The sequence below is a fragment of the Clinocottus analis genome, unplaced genomic scaffold, assembly GCF_023055335.1.
Source record: "Clinocottus analis isolate CAN_PGR_092001 unplaced genomic scaffold, fCliAna1.0.p SCAF_11, whole genome shotgun sequence".
Taxonomy (NCBI): Eukaryota; Metazoa; Chordata; class Actinopteri; order Perciformes; family Cottidae; genus Clinocottus; species Clinocottus analis.
In genome coordinates, this window is record NW_027175832.1 from 11860703 (window position 1) to 11882863 (window position 22161).

The 22161-nt window shown below is 39.2% G+C and overlaps 2 protein-coding genes across 12 annotated transcripts in view; both read left to right on the forward strand.

Annotated features, from left to right (window-relative positions):
• The first annotated feature begins 3240 nt into the window (after positions 1-3240).
• rab36 (RAB36, member RAS oncogene family) lies at positions 3241-7422 on the forward strand. 6 transcript variants are annotated; one of them, XM_068599781.1, is made up of 12 exons: positions 3241-3464; positions 3810-3910; positions 4148-4234; positions 5169-5260; positions 5363-5437; positions 5663-5764; positions 5839-5903; positions 6024-6075; positions 6597-6678; positions 6763-6853; positions 6948-7061; positions 7157-7422. In XM_068599781.1, exons 1-12 carry the CDS (start codon positions 3254-3256, stop codon positions 7216-7218), a joined length of 1134 nt encoding a protein of 377 aa, XP_068455882.1. In that variant the 5' UTR covers positions 3241-3253; the 3' UTR covers positions 7219-7422. The 6 variants fall into 6 exon arrangements, with proteins under 6 accessions (XP_068455882.1, XP_068455891.1, XP_068455899.1 ...); XM_068599790.1 differs by having other exon boundaries at positions 5196-5260; XM_068599798.1 differs by lacking the exon at positions 7157-7422 and having other exon boundaries at positions 6770-6853.
• A 570-nt stretch (positions 7423-7992) lies between these two features.
• depdc5 (DEP domain containing 5, GATOR1 subcomplex subunit) overlaps positions 7993-22161 on the forward strand; it is a 47930-nt gene continuing 33761 nt past the window's right edge. For all 6 annotated transcript variants that reach the window (XR_011079954.1, XM_068599730.1, XM_068599754.1 and 3 more), the window contains exons 1-19: positions 7993-8604; positions 9033-9100; positions 9198-9285; positions 9375-9421; positions 11647-11732; positions 11812-11895; positions 11981-12030; positions 12335-12404; positions 12700-12778; positions 12893-12954; positions 17648-17717; positions 17801-17873; positions 18361-18464; positions 18573-18647; positions 19199-19333; positions 19436-19497; positions 19578-19651; positions 19954-20023; positions 20115-20151. Coding sequence is in view for 5 of the 6 variants with exons in the window: in XM_068599730.1 (XP_068455831.1) it covers positions 9040-9100; positions 9198-9285; positions 9375-9421; positions 11647-11732; positions 11812-11895; positions 11981-12030; positions 12335-12404; positions 12700-12778; positions 12893-12954; positions 17648-17717; positions 17801-17873; positions 18361-18464; positions 18573-18647; positions 19199-19333; positions 19436-19497; positions 19578-19651; positions 19954-20023; positions 20115-20151 (1327 nt within the window). In the remaining variant the exon portion in view is untranslated. The remainder of the gene's footprint in view (positions 8605-9032; positions 9101-9197; positions 9286-9374; positions 9422-11646; positions 11733-11811; positions 11896-11980; positions 12031-12334; positions 12405-12699; positions 12779-12892; positions 12955-17647; positions 17718-17800; positions 17874-18360; positions 18465-18572; positions 18648-19198; positions 19334-19435; positions 19498-19577; positions 19652-19953; positions 20024-20114; positions 20152-22161) is intronic.

Consider the following 22161-nt stretch of genomic DNA (forward strand, 5'->3'; position numbering starts at 1 on the left):
GGGCACGTTTCCATTGACACACTCTCGTCAATAATCTCCTTCAGCTTTTTCGCCATGCGAAAATCAATGTCTTTCACCTGCGCAAAAGGAACTGTGGATAGAAACTTGGGAGGAAGCTATGAACATGGTAACTCCGTCGGAGCGATGTCTGCCTTTACTCTGTGATTCATTTCAAGGTAAAATAAAACACTGGCTACATGGGAACAGCACTTAGCATGGCCAGCCAAACAGTCACTGCTAGTCCTCGAGAATGAGCACTGGAAGCGGCTTTATCCAGACACTCGTCCTTGAGCCGGAGCTGTGTGCGACTTCGGATAATATTATGAACCCAGACACAGAGAGTCTGATATTCTTACATTTGTGGTATTTCCACAACAAGTATAACGCAGAAATAGGTTATTGTCCCATGGTCAATAGCAGAAATGAAAAGTGTTTTGCAGGAACGTGACCGGGCCCTGTGCTGGTAACGTGGCTCAAGCTGCGCCGCCTTTCCGCAGCAACTGGTTGCGAAAAAGTGGAAAGCAAGTTAACCACATAAAGTGTCGAGCGGGTAAAATCAGGCGAAAAAGCGTTGCAAATATTCGCAATGGTGTGAACACGGCATGAGCCTGTAGACTTTTGTACGCCTTGAAACTTTCCTGTGTGTAAAAACTTGTCTCCAGTACGCAAGATCCAGTGCCTCCACTGGCAGCAGGTGATCCGCGTATAACTGCTCATCTTGAATCAAAAAAGGATCGATTCCAACCTCTGAAATCTTTCTTTGGTAACGCAGAAGTATATAAGGTTGCAGGGCTCTCGCATAATCAGACAGCATACACGATAGGTCAACTTCTTCTGACATTTAATTAGTGGACCCTAAGATGGCGCGATTGAGATGCTGACGTCACATGAATACACTCTATAACCAGTTTAAACATTGTACGATTTGCATAATATCTGTTGCATTATGTGGTCTTGTTCTCGGTCATCGTCCTTCTGCCACTTCCCAGAATCCCCTTAAAACATCGACACATGACCTGAGGTGCATTCAGATACTGGCGGTTTGATATGATTGCAATTTAAATTAATGTACATTACTTCCAGTATTATTAATCCGTTAAACTAAACTTAAGGCTAAGTATAAATGCATCTGTTTTCTGTTATGGTTATAACCCAGCCATATTATGCAAAAAAAAGAAAGATGGCTAGAATGGTAGTATTGATATCACACACAATTTTTGTTTTCATATTATAGAAAACATTTGTATTACTTAGTTGTGATAATGATTTTCATGATGTTTTGAAACTATTTTAAATTAAAGAAAAGAAAGAAATGTTAAGGATTATTTTTTTATTGGAGCATTTAATTTAGACTGTTAGACCACATGATGGTGCAATTAGTCTAACTTCTCAAATATGACTGCTATTCACATTTGGAGTGGAGGAACTAACTTTTTTTTTCACGTGCAAAATTATTGGGAATAAAGTTAACCAAAACTGGGAAGGACTTTGAGAGAGTACATGTGGCAACCACAAGTTGTGGTGCAAGTCAACTACATGTATTTATGCCCTTAATTAACATTCTGTGCTAGGTCACTAAGTATTTCCATTTAATGCCACTTTATTCTTCTAAGTCTACGACAGTAATTTTAGTTGGAAATATTGTACAATTGATAAACTTGTTTTATTTCTATGTATTGTGTCATTCTGTACAATTCCAGTGATCTGCCTTATGGTTTAATATTTCAGAACATTGCTACAACAATCTTAAAGAAGCTAATTCGATCAAAAAACAATACACTTGCTACTGCGGTCAAGTGATCCCACATCCGTCGAGTGAGCCTCAATTGCAATTACGAATGCACCTCTATTCAAGGTGTTACGGTACGGGGGCGGTACACAGCACAGAGAAGCCAGAGAAGCCAAGCTCAAAAGCTCAAATGAAATGATGATATTCATATTCAAACAGCATATCCTTAAACTTGTAAATTAAAATGCAACAACGCAGTCTTGTTCAGACTGATCACTGCTATGTCTATGTGTATGGTCTTGAGATTTTACTATATAGTTTGAGAAAATTGAATTCAAATTCAGCTTCAATGACATAATGATATTCATAATGTCAGAATTTCCAATATTCAAACGGCTATAAAAACAGATCCTTAAACTTGTAAAGTACAATTTCCAAGGCAGTCTTGTTCAGACTGACCCCTGCTATGTCTATATTTATGGCCTTTACAGTAAAGATTTGAAGAAAAGTGACTTCAAAATCCTCTACAATGTAATAATGATATCATATCATGAATGATGATCATGATTTCAGAATTTCACAATATTCAAACAGCTATAAAAGCAGATCCTTAAACTTGTAAAGTAAAGCCTGACCAAGACTGTCTTGTAATTTTACAATATTGTGACATTATGAATATCATTGTCATGAATAATACGAAGCTGAATTTGAATTTACTTTAGTCAAACTGTACAGTAAAATCTAATGGCCATGTACATGTGCATAGCACAGGTCCCCCTGAACAAGACTGCGTTGTAATCTTACTTTACACAATTAAGGATCTGTTTTTATAGTCGTTTGAATATTGGAAATTGTGACATTATATATCATTATTTAATTCAAGCTGATTTTGAAGTCACATTTCTCCGACTGTACAGTAAAATTGCAAGGCCATACACATGGACATAGCAGGGGTCAGTCTGAACAAGATTCCATTGTAATTTTACTTTACAAATGGAAGGATCTGTTTTTATAGCTGTTTAAATATTGTGAAATTATGAATATCATTATGTCATTGAAGCTGAATTTGAAGTCACTTTTCTCCAAAAATGTACAGTAAAATCTCAAGGCCATACACATGTGCACGGCAGAGGTCAGCCTGAAGGAAATTGTGAAATTACGAATACCATTATTACATTGAAGCTAACTTTGAAGTCACTTTTCTCCAAAACATGGACATAGTAGATGTCAGCTTGAACAAGACTGCGTTGTAATTTTACTTTACAAATGTAGGAGACTGTTTTTTATAGCCGTTTGCATATTGGGAAATTACGTTTGAATGCTTTTTGGGCTATCTTAGCCACCGTAGACGACCATTTAATTTCATGCGTGCGGCTCACTCGGTGGATGTGGGTGGGCTCACTTGACCGCAGTCACTTACTGTATAAAGCTTCACAAATGTGTTGGGGTTTTCTGCAGATTAAAATGTTGCCATGTTTACAGCTGAGCCATATATAGCTCAGTAATCATATTGTGCGCATTAGCATGTTATCATGTAATAATTGCATAGTTGTAAATGAGTCAGTTTTGATAGTATTAACATACAGTGCAATAAAAGTCAAATTATCACGTGACACAGTCGCAACAGTATGGTTGCCAGGGAAACGAGCCCCTCGTCAAACAGTGTCCAGGCTTGCTGCTGCAGCAAGCGGCAACATCCGAGAAATCCAGGACATACACGGATATTTTATTTGTGGTGAGTACAAGCCTTTCTTAGTCTGCGCGGAAAGAACCGCGATGTTACGTAGCGCCATTTTGAGAAGAAAAAACAGGGCACCTGTGAAATAATAGGAATTATTCATTGCTGAGTTGGTTGTGGGATCTGCCTGTCAGCGTCACAGTGAGCGAAACAAAAGGTAAATTCCGTTCAGGACCTTCACACTAAAACCTTGGCAGTTTTTTGGGACGGGGGAAGGAAGTATAAAACACAGAAAAGCAATACAAAACACAAGATACGTGGTAATAAATAATTCACTTAAAGGCTGAGTAAATATCTTCCAAATAGGAATTGAAATGTTGTTTGTGTGCTTTTGTTTCAAAGGCAAAGTCACCTTACTTCCGGCTGCAGACTGGATAACTTCACGATGCGGCCGCGATACAAGCGTCTCTCTAAAACTAGACAGTGGTGTCGTTAACGTCCCGGTCTGTAACACACACGATGAAAGGTTTCATAACGGTCTCACTAATGAACACCAGCAACCACCTGTTTGTCTGCTGGCGTTTTAATGCAATGAAGTGAAATGCAAATCTGAATTTGTGACCTGATGCTTTAATGTGTTTCAGAGAATATTTATCTAAGAATGCACACACACGTTGACGGGGTGCTTGCTATTAGACCTAATTACATAAGGCTAACTTCTTTAACTCCTTCCCTCACAGGTTGTCATGCAGGGAAACAGGAATGGGATGATTCCCTTCCCACCACCACCCATCAGCAGAGACAGAGTCATCTGTGAATTCCCTGAGGTATGCCCTGTTTTTTTTCTTCTACCAATAATGTCTGCTCCAGTTGATTCCAGATCACTGTGGTTAAAACAGTAAGAACTGCAGTCTACAAGATGTTCATTTTATTGGAACGTGACTTTTATCTTTCTCTGAGAGTGAAATTAGTCTCAGATCACAGTATTAATTACAGGCTGTTACAATCAGTATATATTTCTGCCCTCTAAACAATATTAAAATAAGACATTAAAAACTTTGTGCAGGAATCTACAATGTTTAATAACTTCTGCAATTAGGGTCAGTTCACAGGTTCTCTCTGCAACTGTCGCTCCTTGTTTGCCTGAGAAACCCTGCTAGTGGTTCTATATAATATTTCAGAATTCCAGTCCCAAAAATATTACAATTATATTATTATGAAACATTCAGGACTATTCCTGAATGTCTTCAATCGTGTTGTTGAGATTCATCCCACGAATGGTTTTGAACACAGTTATAACAGTTAGAATAACCGTAGACTGTTTTAGAAGTCCTAAATGTTATGCACTTGTTTTGCTGTTTTTTTAATAGTCATGTTCTTATCGGTAATAATTGCTGTCTTTTGGATTTAGTAATGACGCAAATGTTCATATCTTCATTTTAACTGGCATTAAAAAGGTCTGAGGGAAAATGAATAGGTAATTTCAGGAACTGCCACGTGGGTTCTTGTTAGCACCCTGAGAAGGTGGAAAGTCTCTGAAAAAAACCTCCAGAGTCGTGGGTAGAACCACAAAGATGTGTGTAACCACCCGTAGGGGGTTCTTGGTGGAACCTATCACTGAAGGTTCTATGTAGCTATAACCCTTTAAGTACGTTTCAGGGTAGAACCCTCTTGAAGGGTTCCAGTTGGAACCTTTATAAACATGTCATAACATGCATTCAGTGGCTAAATGTCACTGATATATGGTCCTGTTCTATTCAGTGCTACACATCTAATGCCTCTCTTCAGCTGAAGAAAGACTGGGATCTTCAGGCTAAAGTAACCTGTAAAGATGGAGCCGCGAGGCATCAGCTGTGAGTCTCCTGCTTTGGGTCGTTGGTCTTAGCTTTGCTTGAACATTACATGAAAACCAATTACACCTCACTAATGTTAAAAATCTGCTGTCTTCTTTAAAGGTGGGACCGCCAGAGAATGTCAAAAGTGGTGGTTGTTGGAGATCTTAATGTGGGGAAGACCTGTCTTATTAACAGGTGCTTTATCATATTATATAACATACATACCCGAGACTACAATGTCAAAATCAGATTGGTTATACTGTCTAAATATATTTGAATAAAGCAGACAAGTAGCAGACAAGTTCTTCAGGTCAGGAATTCTAGTGAAGTTGTATTTTTAATGATGCTCAGCCCTATCACAGTTCTGAGTTCTGAAAATCATGAGGAAGAAAAATAACAGTCTTTGTTCATGCTGTTTAGGTTTTGTAAAGATGTGTTTGAAAGTGACTACAAGGCCACCATAGGTGTTGACTTTGAAATTGAGAGGTTTGAGGTATCTGGAGTACCTTTCTCCCTTCAGATGTAAGTAGTTTAAAGTATTTTTTCAAACCTGTATCTTTAGAGTACTGCCTTTCATTTTGACTTGTTTTATTTAGCTGGGATACTGCTGGGCAGGAAAAGTTCAAGTGCATCGCTTCTGCATACTACAGAGGTGCTCAGGGTAAGAAGTTGAACTGATGTAAAAAAAAAAACATGGTTGAGGGTCTGATGCTCGGTGAGACTAGTTGACATTTTAACTTGTGTAAACCAAAAATGGTGAAACTTCCTGTTTATGTTCCAGTCATTATCACAGCCTTTGACATGGCAGACATTAAGTCCCTGGATCATACACGGTAGGTCTGTTTATAATGCTATCATTCAGCTTGTTCTACAGTTGTCAAAACATGGATGCACTGTGTTTTGGATTGAAATATCTTCTTTGTAGAGGATCACCGTGTTTAGTCCATTTTACCAGACTACAGACACTATTATTTACTAGCCACATCTGAGCTGTGACATCACCTTTCATCAGATCTGACAGCTGAACCTTACCTTTAAGTCAGGAAAAGACAGCAGATGGATAAATAGAATTAGTGTATTGTGAAATTGTACAGCGGCTCTAATGAATATCATTATCTATTAATAAATGGACAGGATTCGCACGCCATCTGGGAAACATTTGGCCGATTTTAAAGGCATGGAACCACATAGAGAAGAAGAGAAAAAGTCAAATGTCCTGGAAAACAATGTATTTTCCCAGGAACTATAATTATAGTGCTATAAGCAAATTATAACTCATTAGAAGTATGTTTCAAATGCATTATAGACATGGGGATCATAGAAAGTGTTACCCAACTTTGTTTTGTTTTCGTAGCCAATGGTTGGAGGAGGCCCTGAGAGAAAATGAGCCTGACTCCTGTTTTATCTTCTTGGTCGGAACTAAGAATGACTTGCTGGTAAACACATTTTATATTATATATATATTTTGCAGATTTTCACAACACAATTTTCTTCTAGTACTTGATTGTCTTGTTCTTAAGCCTTTAGATGAAAGACAGAAGACAGAAAAGGATGCCGTCAGGATAGCAACAGAAATGCATGCAGAGTTTTGGGCTGTTTCCGCTAAAACAGGTAAAAATCCCAAGAGCTTAAACTTCTCGGTGCTCTATGGTTGATAAAGACAGCATGAATTTAATGAAAAGCTGTTGATTGTTCTTATTTACAGGGGAGAACGTGCAGGGATTTTTCTTCAGGGTGGCAGCTTTGGCCTTTGAGAAGTGTGTACTGAAGGACACAGAGAATGAGCTACCAGCGAGCATTGGACATGGAGGTAGTATCAGTGAGTATAGACTTGACTTCCAACAAGCAGATATGTTCATAATAAAAGCCTTGAGGCGAGGGCATATGAATCTACCATTGATCTTTGTCCTGCAGAATCAGATTGTGCAAACCTCGAGAAGGCCTCGCCTCAAGACATGAGGAGAGGCTGCTGCTGACGAAATGAGGAACTCTCCCAGTGAGCTGTTAAGGAGAGCGGAACCAGAGAGGCTTTGTTTGAGCTTCGGCTGCAGAAATCAAAGGGACTTAACATTTTCCAATGTGCCTTTGAACATGTCCCTCTAGGTTTCTCACCATCAAAGTCTCCAAACTGATATGCATTCTATTGCAAAGGGTACAACCAGTATACACTCCTGAAAATCTCTGTGTCTCATTTAAATCTGTTCAGTTTACCGTAGTACTTCTGCAATATATGAACAAACTACACTACGTCCATCATTTCATGGTGGACAGTAGTCATGGACCAGACTCATTTGGGACAGGCCAATATGAACCCTAGTAAAATCCTTGTGGATGCTTTCGATTTACTTAGCAGCTGTTATAGTGTTTATTTTTTTCATACAGTATTGTTGTAGAATATGTCTCACATGTACTAATATGTGTATAAACTGGACTTGGAGCAATAATACCAAATAGTTTTGTTTACACTCAAGTAATAAAAATTAAAATTAGTCTACTCTTAACTAATAATGTCCCAACATGTAATTTCTTAAATTAATATAATGATTCATTGGAGCAATAGCCAACTATAGCAGCTGTGCATTTATGAAACCAGTATTCTTGTCAAAGCCTATTAAACTGCTTTATCAGCTGTCTGAACTGTTCTGTCATGATAGTATTCAAGATAACTAATGGCTACCTAATGAATCCTTAATGACTGGGACTTTCTTATCTACTGAAAAACTCTAAATGTTTATTACAATTGTCATTGTCCATACATACCTACATACATACCTACATAATAATAATAATAATAATAATTATTATTATTATTATTATACATTTTATTTGGAGGTGCCTTTCAAGTCACCCAAGGTTGCCTTACAACAAAATAATACAGGATGAAAACATAAAAGCATAAAAGATATAAACAACAGTAAAACAGAGCATCAATATAAAAAACAAGTGAAGCGCAAAGGGACCAGTTATAAAGTGTATGCCAGTTACATAACGCTACATACATTCAATTTGACCTCTGCAATTTATCCATCCTAAGTATTGCATTGCAGTTGTGTGCTTAATTTCAATTAAAGTATGTCCAGTACGTATATATATAGATATACATTTAAAGACATTGTGTAGAGTTTCGGTGAATTCGTAGGTATTCTGGTTGAAACAAAAAAAACATGGGTTTTAATATTTAATCTTTCAAAATAATTGGCGATAGAAATAAGCGGAGTGAGCCCTCTTGCTTTGCAAATACTCTCTGACCCGCCCCGAACCAATCACATCGCACGTATCCGTGTTTTGGAGGAAGTACTAGTGTGAGCCCGTTAGCTTAGTCAACGCTGGCGAGCGAACGGCATTCTATTTCCATCTAAAACGTTGGTTCTCCCTTATTTCAACTTTTTGGATGTATTTTCATTGCGTATGGTTGTTGTGACGCTGGTGCTGGTGTTAGTTAATATAGTCCAGTGGCGGTGAATTGTCCCAAATTGGACACATGCGAGGCTAGCATTATGTCAACGTCCCAGGACAGTTGAGAGCTGCTAGGAGTTTGACAGACTGCTAAGGCACTGCTGTATCTATTCTACGTGTGCTCAGTCGTTCCTACCGATATATTACGTTGTAATAAGTTAGTCCCAAGTAAAGCGGCATACCTCTTGAATGTACTGTAGGTCTGTGTGACAGAGAGCGTTCACCAGTGGCCGTGGCTCGTCATAGGCCAACGAGGAACTTAAGTTACGTTGTATCACTTCACAACTTAACCACTTTGATAAGTCACACACTGACTCTTGATCTGAATCCCCAGCTGGTTCATGATGAAGACCAACAAGTCCTACAAGCTTGTACTTCACAAGAAAGGCTTTGGTGGAAGTGGTAAGCAAGTATCCTGCGATTTGTGCGAATTCACGTATCCCCTAATGAAAGGGTTTCTTTGTTTATGTTACACAAACAAACTCTTTCCTTGGAGCAGATGACGAGTTGGTTGTCAACCCTAAAGTTTTCCCTCAAGTCAGCCTGAGGGATATCGTCGAGATAGCACACCCCACCGATGAATACAGGTGAGCTTTCGCCATGAGAGGGTCGCTGCTTGACGTCCATTCCGTGTTGTTGCCCTACTGAGCTTGAGTCTGGTGCTGTCTCTCCCCAGTCCTCTGCTGCTGCAAGTGAAGAGTCTGAAAGAGGACCTTCAGAAAGGTACATTAATGATCTGAGCTATTTTTGCAATCTGAAGACCTCATCTTGGGCTTAATTAAGGGAACCATAATGGGCATTTTTCATTATCTTCTCCTATTTTATTGACCAAACTTAATTAGTTGGAATGCTTCAGCATTCCAACTAATGCTTCAGCACTAATGCTTCAGCAATGCTTCAGAATGCTGAAGCAGAGTGCTTCAGCATTCCAACTATTGTTCTTCAAATCTTTAAAAAACTTAAACTTCTTCTTATTAGTTGGAATGCCGCAAGCGTTCCAACTATTGTTCTTCAAATTTTTATTAAACTTCTTAATATTTAGTTGAAATGCTATAGCGTTCCAACTATTGTTCTTCGAATCTTTATTACTTGGAATTTATTAGTTATTTATTTATTAGTTAGTTTATTAGTTTATTTAGTTGGAAGTTGGAATGCTTCAGCATTCCAACTTGCTTCAGCATTCCAACTATTGTTCTTCGAATCTTTATTAGTTGGAATGCTTTAACAACTAATGCTTTAGCATTCCAACTATTGTTCTTCGAATCTTTATTCAACATTTTAGTTGGAATGCTTCGGCATTCCAACTAAAACGCTAAAGCTTTAGCATGCTTTAGCATTCCAACTATTGTTCTTCGAATCTTTAATAAACTTATTAGTTGGAATGCTTCAGGATTCCAACTATTGTTCTTCAAATCTTTTAAATACTTAAACTTCTTATTCTTCTATTTCTTCCGTTTGCAATTTCGAGTTAGTTGGAATGCTTTTGCTTTAGCATTCCAACTATTGTTCTTCGAATCCTTAATCAACTTATTCTTCTATTTCTTCCGTATGTGTTTTAGCCCTTTTCAACTGCTTTTTTTTTTTAGCTCCAGAAACCGTTCAACTATTAAAATATTCAGCTTCACGTTTTATCGTACAGACTCACCAGTCACAGTATCTGTTAATCAAGTCTTCCTAACGCTCTATATGCAATATCAAAGCAATAAGGGCTTCAAAATAAAAGGCCCATGAAATTCACTGTATCTTAACATGAAGCTCAAATAAGGATTTTTTTCAAACTAGATAATTAATGCCCTTACTTATACTTTGACTACTGCTGCTAATATTCTGACTATTAGTACGACTGCTAATCATACAAATGCCACTACTGCTACTACTGCTAATACAACAACTACTGACTACTGCTGCTATAATTATGACTACTGCTATTACTATGAATACTACTACGACTACTTCTACTCTTACTCTTGTTATTTCAACCACTACTCATACTACCGTTATTTCAGTTACATCTCTCTCCCTCTCTCATTGTAATTAATCTCTTGGATTATTAAGATGATGCAGTTTTCCATTTAACTTTTCCATTTCTGCATTTAAACAACAAGGATTTCCAGCAGTTTAGTCAAATGCTTTACTTTTCATAAGGTAGTTTTCTATATGTTCAGCTATATTCAGCTTTCTTTCAGCTATATTCAATTATTTTTCAGCTGTATTCAGCTATTTTCATATATATTCAGCTATTTTGTTATTTTCAAATACATTCAGCTTTTTTTCATATATATTCAGCTGTTGTTATTTTCAAATATATTCATCTGTATTCAGCTTTATGCATATATATTCTACTACTACTCTGTTATTTTCAGCTCTATTCAGCTTTTTTCATATATATTCAGCTATTCTCTTATTTTCAAATATATTCAGTTTTTTTCAGCTACTTTAAGCTATATGTTCAGCTATATTCAGCTTTTTTTTCAAATATTTCAGCTTTGAACTTCAGCTTTTTGCACTTCAACGCATTTTCCATAGGAAATGCTCTTTAGAAAAGAAACATACACTTTTATTAATCCCCTTGGGGAAATTCTTCTCTGTATTTGACCCATCCTGGATTAAGGAGCAGTGGGCTGCCTTGTGAGGCGCCCGGGGAGCAACGAGGAGTTAAGTGTCGTACTCAGAGACACTTCGACATGTGAACTGTGGGGGGATTAGGGATCGAACCGGCTACCTTGTGGTGACGGGACGACCACTCATCCCCCTGAGCTACAGCCGTCTCGTTGAGACTATAATTGGCAGATTCGTCCTTCTATAATATACAGCATAATGGCCAAGTTGGACATTGACTGTAAAAGTTCTATTATTATATGAAGTCCATTCACTACTTAAAGCAAAGGTTTGTGATGGTTGCCTCACTTGTTCTCACTTCTTATGAGGGATATTATGTTCTTGTCTAGAGACAATCAGTGTCGACCAGACCGTAGCACAAGCCTTCAAGCTGCGTGCCTACCAGGATGTCATTGTTAACTCTGTCGACCCAAAGGTATGATCATTATGACCCCGTTACGTCTTCACCATTTGCCAGTTGAACAGAATCGCTCATAGTTTATTTTTCCTCGCAGGATGTGACACTGGACCTAGTGGAGCTGACGTTCAAGGACCAGTACATTGGCCGAGGAGACATGTGGAGACTAAAGAAGAGTCTGGTAGATATGTGGACGTTTATGTGTCTGGGTATAATGTGTAACAGCACAGTTACCGGGGATTCAACTGTTATAATCTTTATTCCAGGTGAGCACGTGTGCTTATTTGACGCAGAAAGTAGAGTTTGCAGGAATCAGGTACGAAGCATACGTTGTGTTCTCCATACTCCATTTCCAGAAATGCATTCACAATGACTTGAATGTGGATAAATCAACATGTAAACACATTTTCTGTGGCTGCCCAGCAGCAACATACAGCATGTGCTTTCTTAGCCTTTGCTTAGAATACTAAGCACCCAGTTATGTTGCTGGAACTTTGTTTTTGAATTGAATTGAATTGTTTACGGTTAGAAAAGAAGGCGTATATTTACATAGATGAGACGTTGTTTACATCTCAGCTGTCACTTGTGTTTGCATGCTTACAATGTTCTTCATTCTCCAGAGCCCAGGCCAGTGAACTCTGGGTGAAGGGAGAGAAAGTGACCTGTGGGTACATCAGTGAAGACACCAGGGTGAGAACAGTGCTGAAATATACCGACTGAAGTTTTCCTGCAACAATAATATTGGATGTTGGTGTTAGTTAAAAGTTTACCACAGAATTGTACGGTTACTAGGCTACATTCAGACTGACAACAAAAGGTTCATGAATCAGATTTGTTTGTGCACATCACATGGAATCTGGTCGTTTCCCTTCTGATATGGGCTACTTTTACATGTGGTCCTAAATCAGATACAGGTTCAATTCTATGCAACAAGAACTCCGTCTCAACCGTCCTATCGGCATTCATGTGACCTTTTTCGACACAGGTGGTGTTCAGATCCACATCTGCAATGGTGTACATCTTTATCCAGATGAGCTGTGAGATGTGGGACTTTGACATCTATGGTGAGTTGATGTCAGACATTCTGATTTGTTCCTCACTCTGTAAGAACATGTTTGCGTTTCAGTTCCTTAAAGGCTCTCTCTTGAGAATGTCTTATTCAAACATCTTGCTCTCAGGTGATCTCTACTTTGAGAAAGCTGTCAATGGTTTCCTGTCTGACCTTTTTGCCAAGTGGAAGGTTTGTGATTTTCTTTATTAGGGCCCGAGCACTGACGTAGTCAGAGCGGAGGACCTATTGAAATGCAAATGTTTATTAAGTGTGGCTTCAGCCACATGGGGTCAGAGACCCCATGCTGGAAGCGCACTTTATGTTCTCCTGCGGGCTTTTTATTACGTATTTTTAGGGCCTGAGCACTGACTTAGTCAGAGCAGAGAACCTATTGAAATGTAAATGTTTATTATTATTTTTAGGGCCCGAGCACTGACATAGTCACTGAGTGTAGGACCTATTGAAATGCAAATGTTTATTATTAGGGCCCAAGCACTGACGTAGTCGTAGTAGTAATAGGTGCTTGGGCTAAACCGTCAATTTTCAAAAATTGACCACTAATCTGACTTGGTGAAAATTTCAATATATCGAGGTGTCGAAAAAAAAGAGTTTAATAGCGCCCTCTAGAGTTGAACTTAGGTTTTACAACCTACAGCCATAGCCCACTACAACCGATTGACTTGATGTTTTGAACAGATGTTCGGTTCCATCTTCTTTAAAAATTAATATTGGCCGCGTTTCCCAGGTTCAGTCGTTCTTAAGGTATCTGATTGAGTGCTTGAGCACTAATTAGGGCCCGAGCCGCTGACAACATCAGAGCAGAGGACCTATTGAATTTCGAATGTTTATTATTAGGGCCCGAGCACTGACAATGTCAGAGCGGAGGACCTATTGAAACTCAAATGTTTATTATTATTATTATTATTAGGGCACGAGCACTGACGTCAGAGCGGAGGACCTATTGAAACTCAAATGTTTATTATTATTTTTCTCGTTATTTGCAGTCATTGCATTGACAAACAAGGTGCTTGGGGTAAATGTAAATTCTTCAAAATTTCCACACCTCTCTGAATTGGCAAAAATGCCAATCTGATTGGGGTGTCAGAAAAATGTCGGAAAAATTAGCTCGCTAGCGCTCACTTTAGTTGTGAAAGACGCCTAGTATGTCCAATTGGCTTGAAATTTGGCACACATGTTCGGGTGGAACTGCTCTACAATAAACAGATTGAGACCCTTAAGCTGCGCCTACTTAGATTTTCCGCCATTTTGAATTTTGTGGAAAAAAAACTTTTTTCCAACTTCTCCAACGCTTGGTCCGATTCTTAATCAAACTTTCTGGAGATCATTGTTGGTTCAATGTGATCAAATGATATCTTAAACTTTCTTGATATCTCTTTGCGTTTAGAAGATATGAACCAATTAACCTCTTAGGTGCGTGGCTTTATACGTCAATACCCATAACTTCCAGATCGCTTGGCCTATCCTCACAAACTTTATAGCATATGTAAACATAGTGTCCCTAAACCTAACCACATTTTTTCAGAATATTTTGACACTAGGGGGCGCTATAGTGAATCGTTCAATTTTGGCGTTTTCCTTGTTTCCACGCGTCGTACTTTAACAAACTCCTGCTAGAGATTAAATCCGATTGATTTCATATTCGGCCAATATGATGTTGATACCTTTGCAAATAAAAGTTATCAAAGGATTTTAGTCATAGTGCCACCTAGTGGTAACAGGAAGTAAAATGTTCTATACTTTGGCTTGCTTCTCTTCGTAGGCCAATCCGATCGACATCAAATTACTTCTACACAAACATAGGACTTTCATGATGACGTCCCCCAAAGCTTTTGATGTTTCGTCAAACGCCGTTGCCGTGGCGACTCATCCTTTGCCATCAAAAACGAAGGTGCTTTTGAGGCACTAAGCATGCTCAAAACGTAACTAAACTTGGCACACACGTTCAAACCAAAGATGTAGTTGCCTGATATGATTTGAATGCTTCAAAATGGCACTTCGGCTCGAAAGCACCCCCTACAAATATTCATTTAAGTAGCCCCAGCGCTACGGTTGACCTACATGTATCAAGCTTGGTACGCATATGTACCACATCTAAACTTAAAATAAAGTCTCTTGGGACCATGCTCTGAAACATACAGGAAGTCGGATAGCTCCCCCTAAAAAAACTCCCTTTTTTTTACAACGCTTGAGTTGCGAAAGCCCACAGCTTTCGCACCCTATGACCAATTGACCTGAAATTTGGCACACATGTTTGGGTGGCTCTTCTCTACAAAACACAGATGGAAACCCTTAAGTTCCGTCGACTTAGATTTTCCGCCATTATAAATTTAGTGAAAAACAATTTTTTCCCCAAATCTTCCGAAACGCTGTGTTCGATTTCTCACAAAATTGTCTGTGGTTCAATGTCATCAAGGCGTATCAAAAGCTTGTTTATGTGGCGACCCACAGGCGTCCCCGACATGCTGTAGTGAGCGAAGGCCCGCTCATAGCTGCTCGCAGCTTTAATTATTATTATTAGTATTATTTGCGGTCACTGCATGGACAAAAGAGGTGCTTGGACTAAACGTAAATTCTTCAAAATTTCCACACCTCTCTGGATTGGCAAAAATGCCAATCTAATTGGGTTGTCAGAATTTTTATTTTTTTTTCTAAATTAGCTCGCTAACGCTCCCTTTGCATGTTAAAGCTATCCATTTTTGCCAACTACCACCGATTGACTTGAAATTTGGCATATATGTCTGGGTGGATGTACTCTACAATAAACAGATTGAGACCCTTAAGCTCCGCCTACTTAGATTTTCCACCATTTTGAATTTTGTGAAAAACATTTTTTTTCTAACTTCATCATCACATGTCCGGGTGGCTCTTTTCTACAAAACATAGATTGAAACCCTTAAACTCCGCCTACTTAGATTTTCCGACAAATACGAGTCGCCGAACAGCTGACCGAAATGAGTGACAGTCACGCTAAATGCGTGACACTTGGGAGCCCTGCAACTCTGATCAAAACATAAACTAGGGATTATTAAATCACCTCAAGTATTTAACCGATTAAAAATGTATTAACCGACAATGTATGTTTTGTATAGCATTTTCTCCAGAGCTCATATATATTTACTTTAATACTACAAGACGGCGCCCCATTTGACATTGTTTTTTTCACGTCAGTTAACTGTACTGGTCATACAGAAATGTTTTAAAATGTTAAACACAAACGTACGTCAGTGTCAGCTGCAGCTGACAACCCGACTTAGAGAAGACCTGACCCGGCGCAACGCGGGCTGTTACCGTCCCGGGCCCGGCTGGACGGGGGCTGTTACCGTCCCGGACCAGGCGCGTAGCGGTCTTTTACCGGCACCTTCGGGCAAGTGGTCTTCAGACCGGCCCCGTTACCGGCCTCACACAACCCCTTTTCTTTTCCTTCGCAGAGTTTGGAAATTCAATTCAGCCCTGAGCGTCCAGTGCCTGATTTTTGAGAAAACGATTATCTTTTTTAAAAACATAAACTTGATTATCTCTGCAACCACAACGTTTATTAACTCCATTTAAAGTTCTACAATACTGTAACCCTTGTGAGAATATGCACATGGGTAAAAAAATTAAGTAACTGTTAAATTTAAGTACTTACGCAACCACATGAACTTGCTGCAGCGACGTAACGTTTCACTAAACTCGTGATAAGTACCCCTTACCAAAGTCTGATTTCCACGTAACTATAAGGCATCCAACAAAGTAATCCATGCCTTTGTAAACTTCATATTTCTACCTGTAAAGTCACGAAATGGCTGCAGCTTCTTATTTTCTGTCGGCAGACTATTTCGAAGGCAGAGGCTTCCCTGAAGGGAAGAGGTTTCTGCTTCCAAGTCAAAGAGTACCAGGAGAAGCTACTTGAAGGTTTAAATTCATCGAGAAAGCAAGAAAACAATAACACAAGCACAAGATTACATACGTATTTGTAATAAACAAAAAAACTAAAATACGTGTATAATCAACGTATTTGCAATACGTCAAACACTGACATAATCAGGGAGAAAATATGTTTCTTGTCAACGTCCATTTCAATTCCCAAAAATCTCGGCCAAATACGCCAACTTACAAAGACACTTGAAGTCACAGAATTGGTTTGACAGTTCAAACCGGGAGTTTACAAAAAATGTCCTGACATCGTCATGCAGTTCAAAACGTCGGGTGAGCACCTTACCAATGAAAGCCGCCGGACTTCAGTGTGCACAAGAAGCTGCAGGTGGTCACTTTCTGCGCGCATAATATAGCAAACTGGCGTGATTGCACTGGACGACTTTTGATGAAATTTACTGTTCTCATTGCTTCATCCAAAACCGCCTTTAATTCCGCAGGCATTGTCTTTGTTGCCAGTGTAAGCTATTGTATTGTGTTTCCGGGGGTTTTATTTTGAAGAAGGAAAACAGAAGAAGAGGTGCGGAGAAATGTTGGTGGTGAAAAAGAGAAGATGTTAATAAATAAGTTGCCGGCTTGGCTGACGAACGATCATGTTATTATTGTCTTGGTATCACACAGTATAGGCACAAAAAGAACCCTCGGTTACACAAGTAAAAGAATAACACGTAATTTAAATCATAAATATTTTATATTAATTTCAAACTTTTCAAAATTGAAAATTAAAAACGTTTTATTTAATCATAAATGACCTCGCTGGAGTACCTAGTGGGCACACTTTGGAAATCGCTGGTTTAGAAGATATCAACCAATTAACCTCTGCGACCCGCAGGCGTCTTTGACTTGCTGGAACGAGGGCCCGCTCACAGATGCTCGCAGCTTTAATTTTTTGGTTGGCTTTTGTTGTTAATATAAAACTACAAATGTGTTTTTACTGTTAAAACAGGAGAAGAACTGCAGTCATGAGGTGACCGTTGTACTTTTCTCCCGTACTTTATACAATGCCAAAACTGTGGGTGAGTCTGTTTTCCTATGTTGTCAAGTGAGTTATGTTGCAAATTGATACATTTATCAACAATACGAATACAATTTCCCTCAGATGAATTTCCTGAGATTCTGAGAGGATCCATCAGACAGGATCATGAAGGACGTTTTTATGAAGACTTTTACAGGTAGCCTTAGTTACTGTTCACAACTTTGATTTCTTTGTCTTATTTGAAGTTGATCTGATTTACTGTTTGGAGGACAGAGGTCTTTTGTTTTGACGGTAATTTCCTGAAGTTTGGAGAAACAAGTACCAGCATTGAGGCAAAGTAATGTATTCCTGAGGATGTATTTTCAAAGCCTAAAAAAAAATATAAATCTGCTTTAGTGTACGCTAAAGACAAATATTTTCCCCTTGTTTTGTTCTTGCTGTCAGACAGCTCTTTCTGAAGAGGATCTCAAGCTGTCATATATATTTATGGTCTCTTCAAAACCACAGGACATCTTTGACAAAATCTGCCATTTTACGGGCTATAGAACAGGGGAGTTGCCAGTATTCCGTTGCCTTTGTCATTGTGTGACTTTAGAGAATCCAAACTAACCCTGCAAAAATCGTACCTCACAGACTCCCACTTCTAAACATCCAAACCATCCATTTAACTGTTCTTTGATCAGGGTTGTGGCCCAGAATGAGAGACGAGATGAGTGGACATCATTACTGGTCACGATCAAGAAGCTCTTCATTCAGTATCCTATCCTGGTGCGGCTGAAAGAAGCAGGTAATGAATGAGTTGAGTGTTTGGCTAATGAAGGGGTTGATCAAGTGGCTTTTGTAATTACAATCTTGCCTTTTGTGTCTTATGTTTATTTTTTATATTTCATGCCAGATGGTTTTCCTCTTGGTTACAATTCAACTGCTGCTCAAGGAAACTACCTTGAGGCCATTAACCTTTCCTTCAATGGTAAGTAGACTGCTACTAAAATAGAATAAAAAGTCATTTTAGTTCTAGCAGAAAGATTTTGGTAGCTAAAATTAAATAAATGTAGGAGTTGTTGTCATTAAAAAGACATGGAAAGTGAGAAAAAAAGTAGTTGGTTAGTTAGTTAGACAAAACCACAAATGGGAGCCTAAACAGCTGTTAAATACTGACTAATGGTACTTTTTAAAAACCTTGCTAGCATTTGTCTTTGCAATACTTTATGCTGCACTTTTTTTTAAATCAGTCTTCTATTTCAATGAACGTATTAGTAGATGTTACTAGAAAACTCCTGGACAATGATCTTGAGAAGAAAGCTGGAACCCTGAATATTCCCTCTTGTTATTTCCCCAGACAAAGCCTTTGTTGATCTGCAGTGGCTTGTTAGTCTCAAATAGAGGGGATTTTGCAGTGAAGTTTGGAACATGTAGGCTTGTGATTGTCCACCTGTCCTTTTATATCCAAAGTTAGTCTTTCACAGATTACTAATTAAAAAAGACGAGAAGAGAAGCTGTCAATCACCTTGTCTCCTTCAGTGTTTGACAAGCACTACATCAACCGTAACTTCGACCGCACCGGCCAGATGTCAGTGGTCATCACTCCTGGGGTGGGAGTGTTTGAAGTTGACCGTCTGCTTATGATTCTCACCAAACAGCGCATGATTGACAACGGTCAGTGTGGAAACAAGACTTGAAGCTGGCCAGATCTATTTGACAGAGAATTAAAAGTTAATTGTATGAAGTCAACGATGTTGGTATCTTTTCTCTCTTTAGGTATTGGGGTAGACTTGGTGTGCATGGGGGAGCAGCCATTGCATGCAGTACCATTATTCAAGGTGACACATTAGAGTATAGATGTCCTTTGGTGCATTAGGCCATGCACCTGTTGGTTTCTGATGGCTGTTACTCTCTGTAGCTGCACAACAGAACGTCACCTGGAGACTCTCGTGTGGGGGACGACTACAACCTTCCTCACTGGATCAACCACAGGTAAAACTAGAATGTTGTAGAACGCAGATCCCCACCAGGTGTCTGCAACAACCACTGCTGTATTGTGTCATTGAATGATTACAAACCACAATTGGATAACTCCCCAGCGTGACACCCAATGTGCTGTAAAGTGTCGAAATCACACAAAACAAGCAACCATGTATGAAGGCAATCGGTTCTAATATCGCCAAAAACAAAAGTACATTTAAAAAGCTGTCTGCCTGCATAGCAGTGACTGATAAATATAATTCTCAAGTTTTCTGCAAAGGTGAAATTTGCATATTTGTCTTTTACGCCTGCAGCTTCTACACTTCCAAAAGTCAGAACTCTTGCAGTTCCTTCACCCCTCGAATCAAACTGGCTGGCCGCAAGGTACCTTCACATTTTTATTCAAGCAATATTGTTTGATTGAAAATAAATTGTGTGTATATTATAACATCTCATTACATGACGTTTCTTCTAGCTTCATGCTGAGAAATTCAAGAGCAGCAAGGAGCACAGTAAGTTGTGACCCTGTATCTCTCTCACCCCTTTTCCACCAGATTAGCTGTGGTTCTTGACGTGATTGCATTCAGGGTTTTGGAAACTTTGTGCTATCGAGAGGACCAGTTTTGAACAGAACTCTTGTGATCAGGGATGCCCTCATCAACAGAGGGTGTTGTACAATGTGACGGAAGTAAACAATTACAATGGGATTGCAGATGGATTTCATTACTATTTATATTTATAATATAAAAAAAACAAGCATGGATTAACTATTAAAATTTAAAAGACTATTGTGTGCAAGACTTCTTCTCTTTACGATCTATAGCCCACGGTTAGCACTTGAAGTTGTTATTTTGGTTCCAGATGTGAACCAACTTTTTAGGATCTGAATCAATTTATTTATTTATTGGGTCAAACTGCTCTAAACGGTTAAAAAATAAGGCGTGCTGGCCAGAACGGAACCCTTCCATTTCGGTTGAAAAAGGAAGACCTGAGCTCTTTCTAATTTTTAAAATCATGAATTTGATAATGACTTCATTTTTAGTCAGTCTGCAGTTAGTCTTTTTAACCAAGCAACCTCTGGATTGGATAAAACTTTGCACAGACTTAAATGGGGACTTTAACAGAGCAAACCTCAGCAAAGAACTGCCAAAATACAGACAGCACATCAAGTATAGCACTAGGGACAACAACACACTGGACCACTGCTACATTGCAATAAAGGACGCATATCGCTCCCTCGAGCAGCTTTGGGACTCTCTGATGACTGCCTGCTTCATCTTCTGCCGTTCTACAGGCAGAAACTAAAATCTGCAAAGTCTGTGGTGAAGACTGTGAAGAGATGTGTAATGTTTCTGTTTGGTGGTTTCACACCAGATGGCCGACAACTTGATGTACATTACCGGGCCTTTATTCTCCGCTCACTTCCACACGTATACACATCATCTGCTCTTGGTTAACGCGCTCATGTTATGTATCTCTATGCTCGCCAGGTGGCGTCTTCTCAGTGTGTGAACATCACGTTGCCCTTTTTAAAAAAAAAAAACGCATATACTAACATAATGCCTATACATTCTGAACCCGGGTTAGCTCTTACATGTCTATATTTAACAAAACGTCAACTGCCCTATTTACTGTGCTGAACATTATACTTGTCTAAGAGTATGGCAAATCTGTAACACCAGTATCTCTAAACATTCTTTTGAAATCTTGCATACATCAGTCCCTTTGACTTCTCAACAGTTCATATTTGTGTCCTAGCATATAGTCCTGTAGGTAGGCATGAGGATGTCTGTTGTGCCTAAAGGGGTATCTTGGAGTTGTGACTGTAGAGGCATCACTGTAATCACAATCATCGTCATCATCATCATCATCATCATCAGAATCTGGTGGGATGTCCAACAGTTCTGGAGAGATCTTCTTAAAGAATGAAGCACTTCTGAAAATGAAGCCATTTCTGGCTGCTGTGATCATGGAGCCTTTGACTTTGGTCACTGTGTATGGGTTACTGTTGTACGGTGTGGTGAGCTTGTTGCGCTTGGGTTGACGATGAAGCACCGTTTCACCTGGAGTGAGTGTATGTGTGGTAGCGTTACGACAAGAATCTGCCTGCGAATCTGCGGGGGAGCTTTCTGTTGTGCTGTGTGGTGTGGATCGATACTCACGTAGAAAGATATTCAGTTGTTGTTTCCAACGAAGCCCCTGTGTTTCAGCCACACGAATAGCTTTGCCTAGCGTGCACATCAATCTTTCAGCTGTAGCATTAGCTTGAGGCCACAGCTGTGTTATCTAGCGGTGATGGAATCCTAGATGGCCTGCAAACTGGGAAAACTGGTCGCTGTTAAATGGGGGACCATTATCGGTTTTCACGACTCTGGGGATTCTAAACATGGAAAAAACTTTGTCCATGACCGGAATAACTGTGTTTGCTGATGTTGACCGTACGCTCTCTACAACTAGGTAGCATGTATAGTCGTCTACAATGACAAGCAAGTACTCTCCAGTTGGAAGCAGTCCATAGAAGT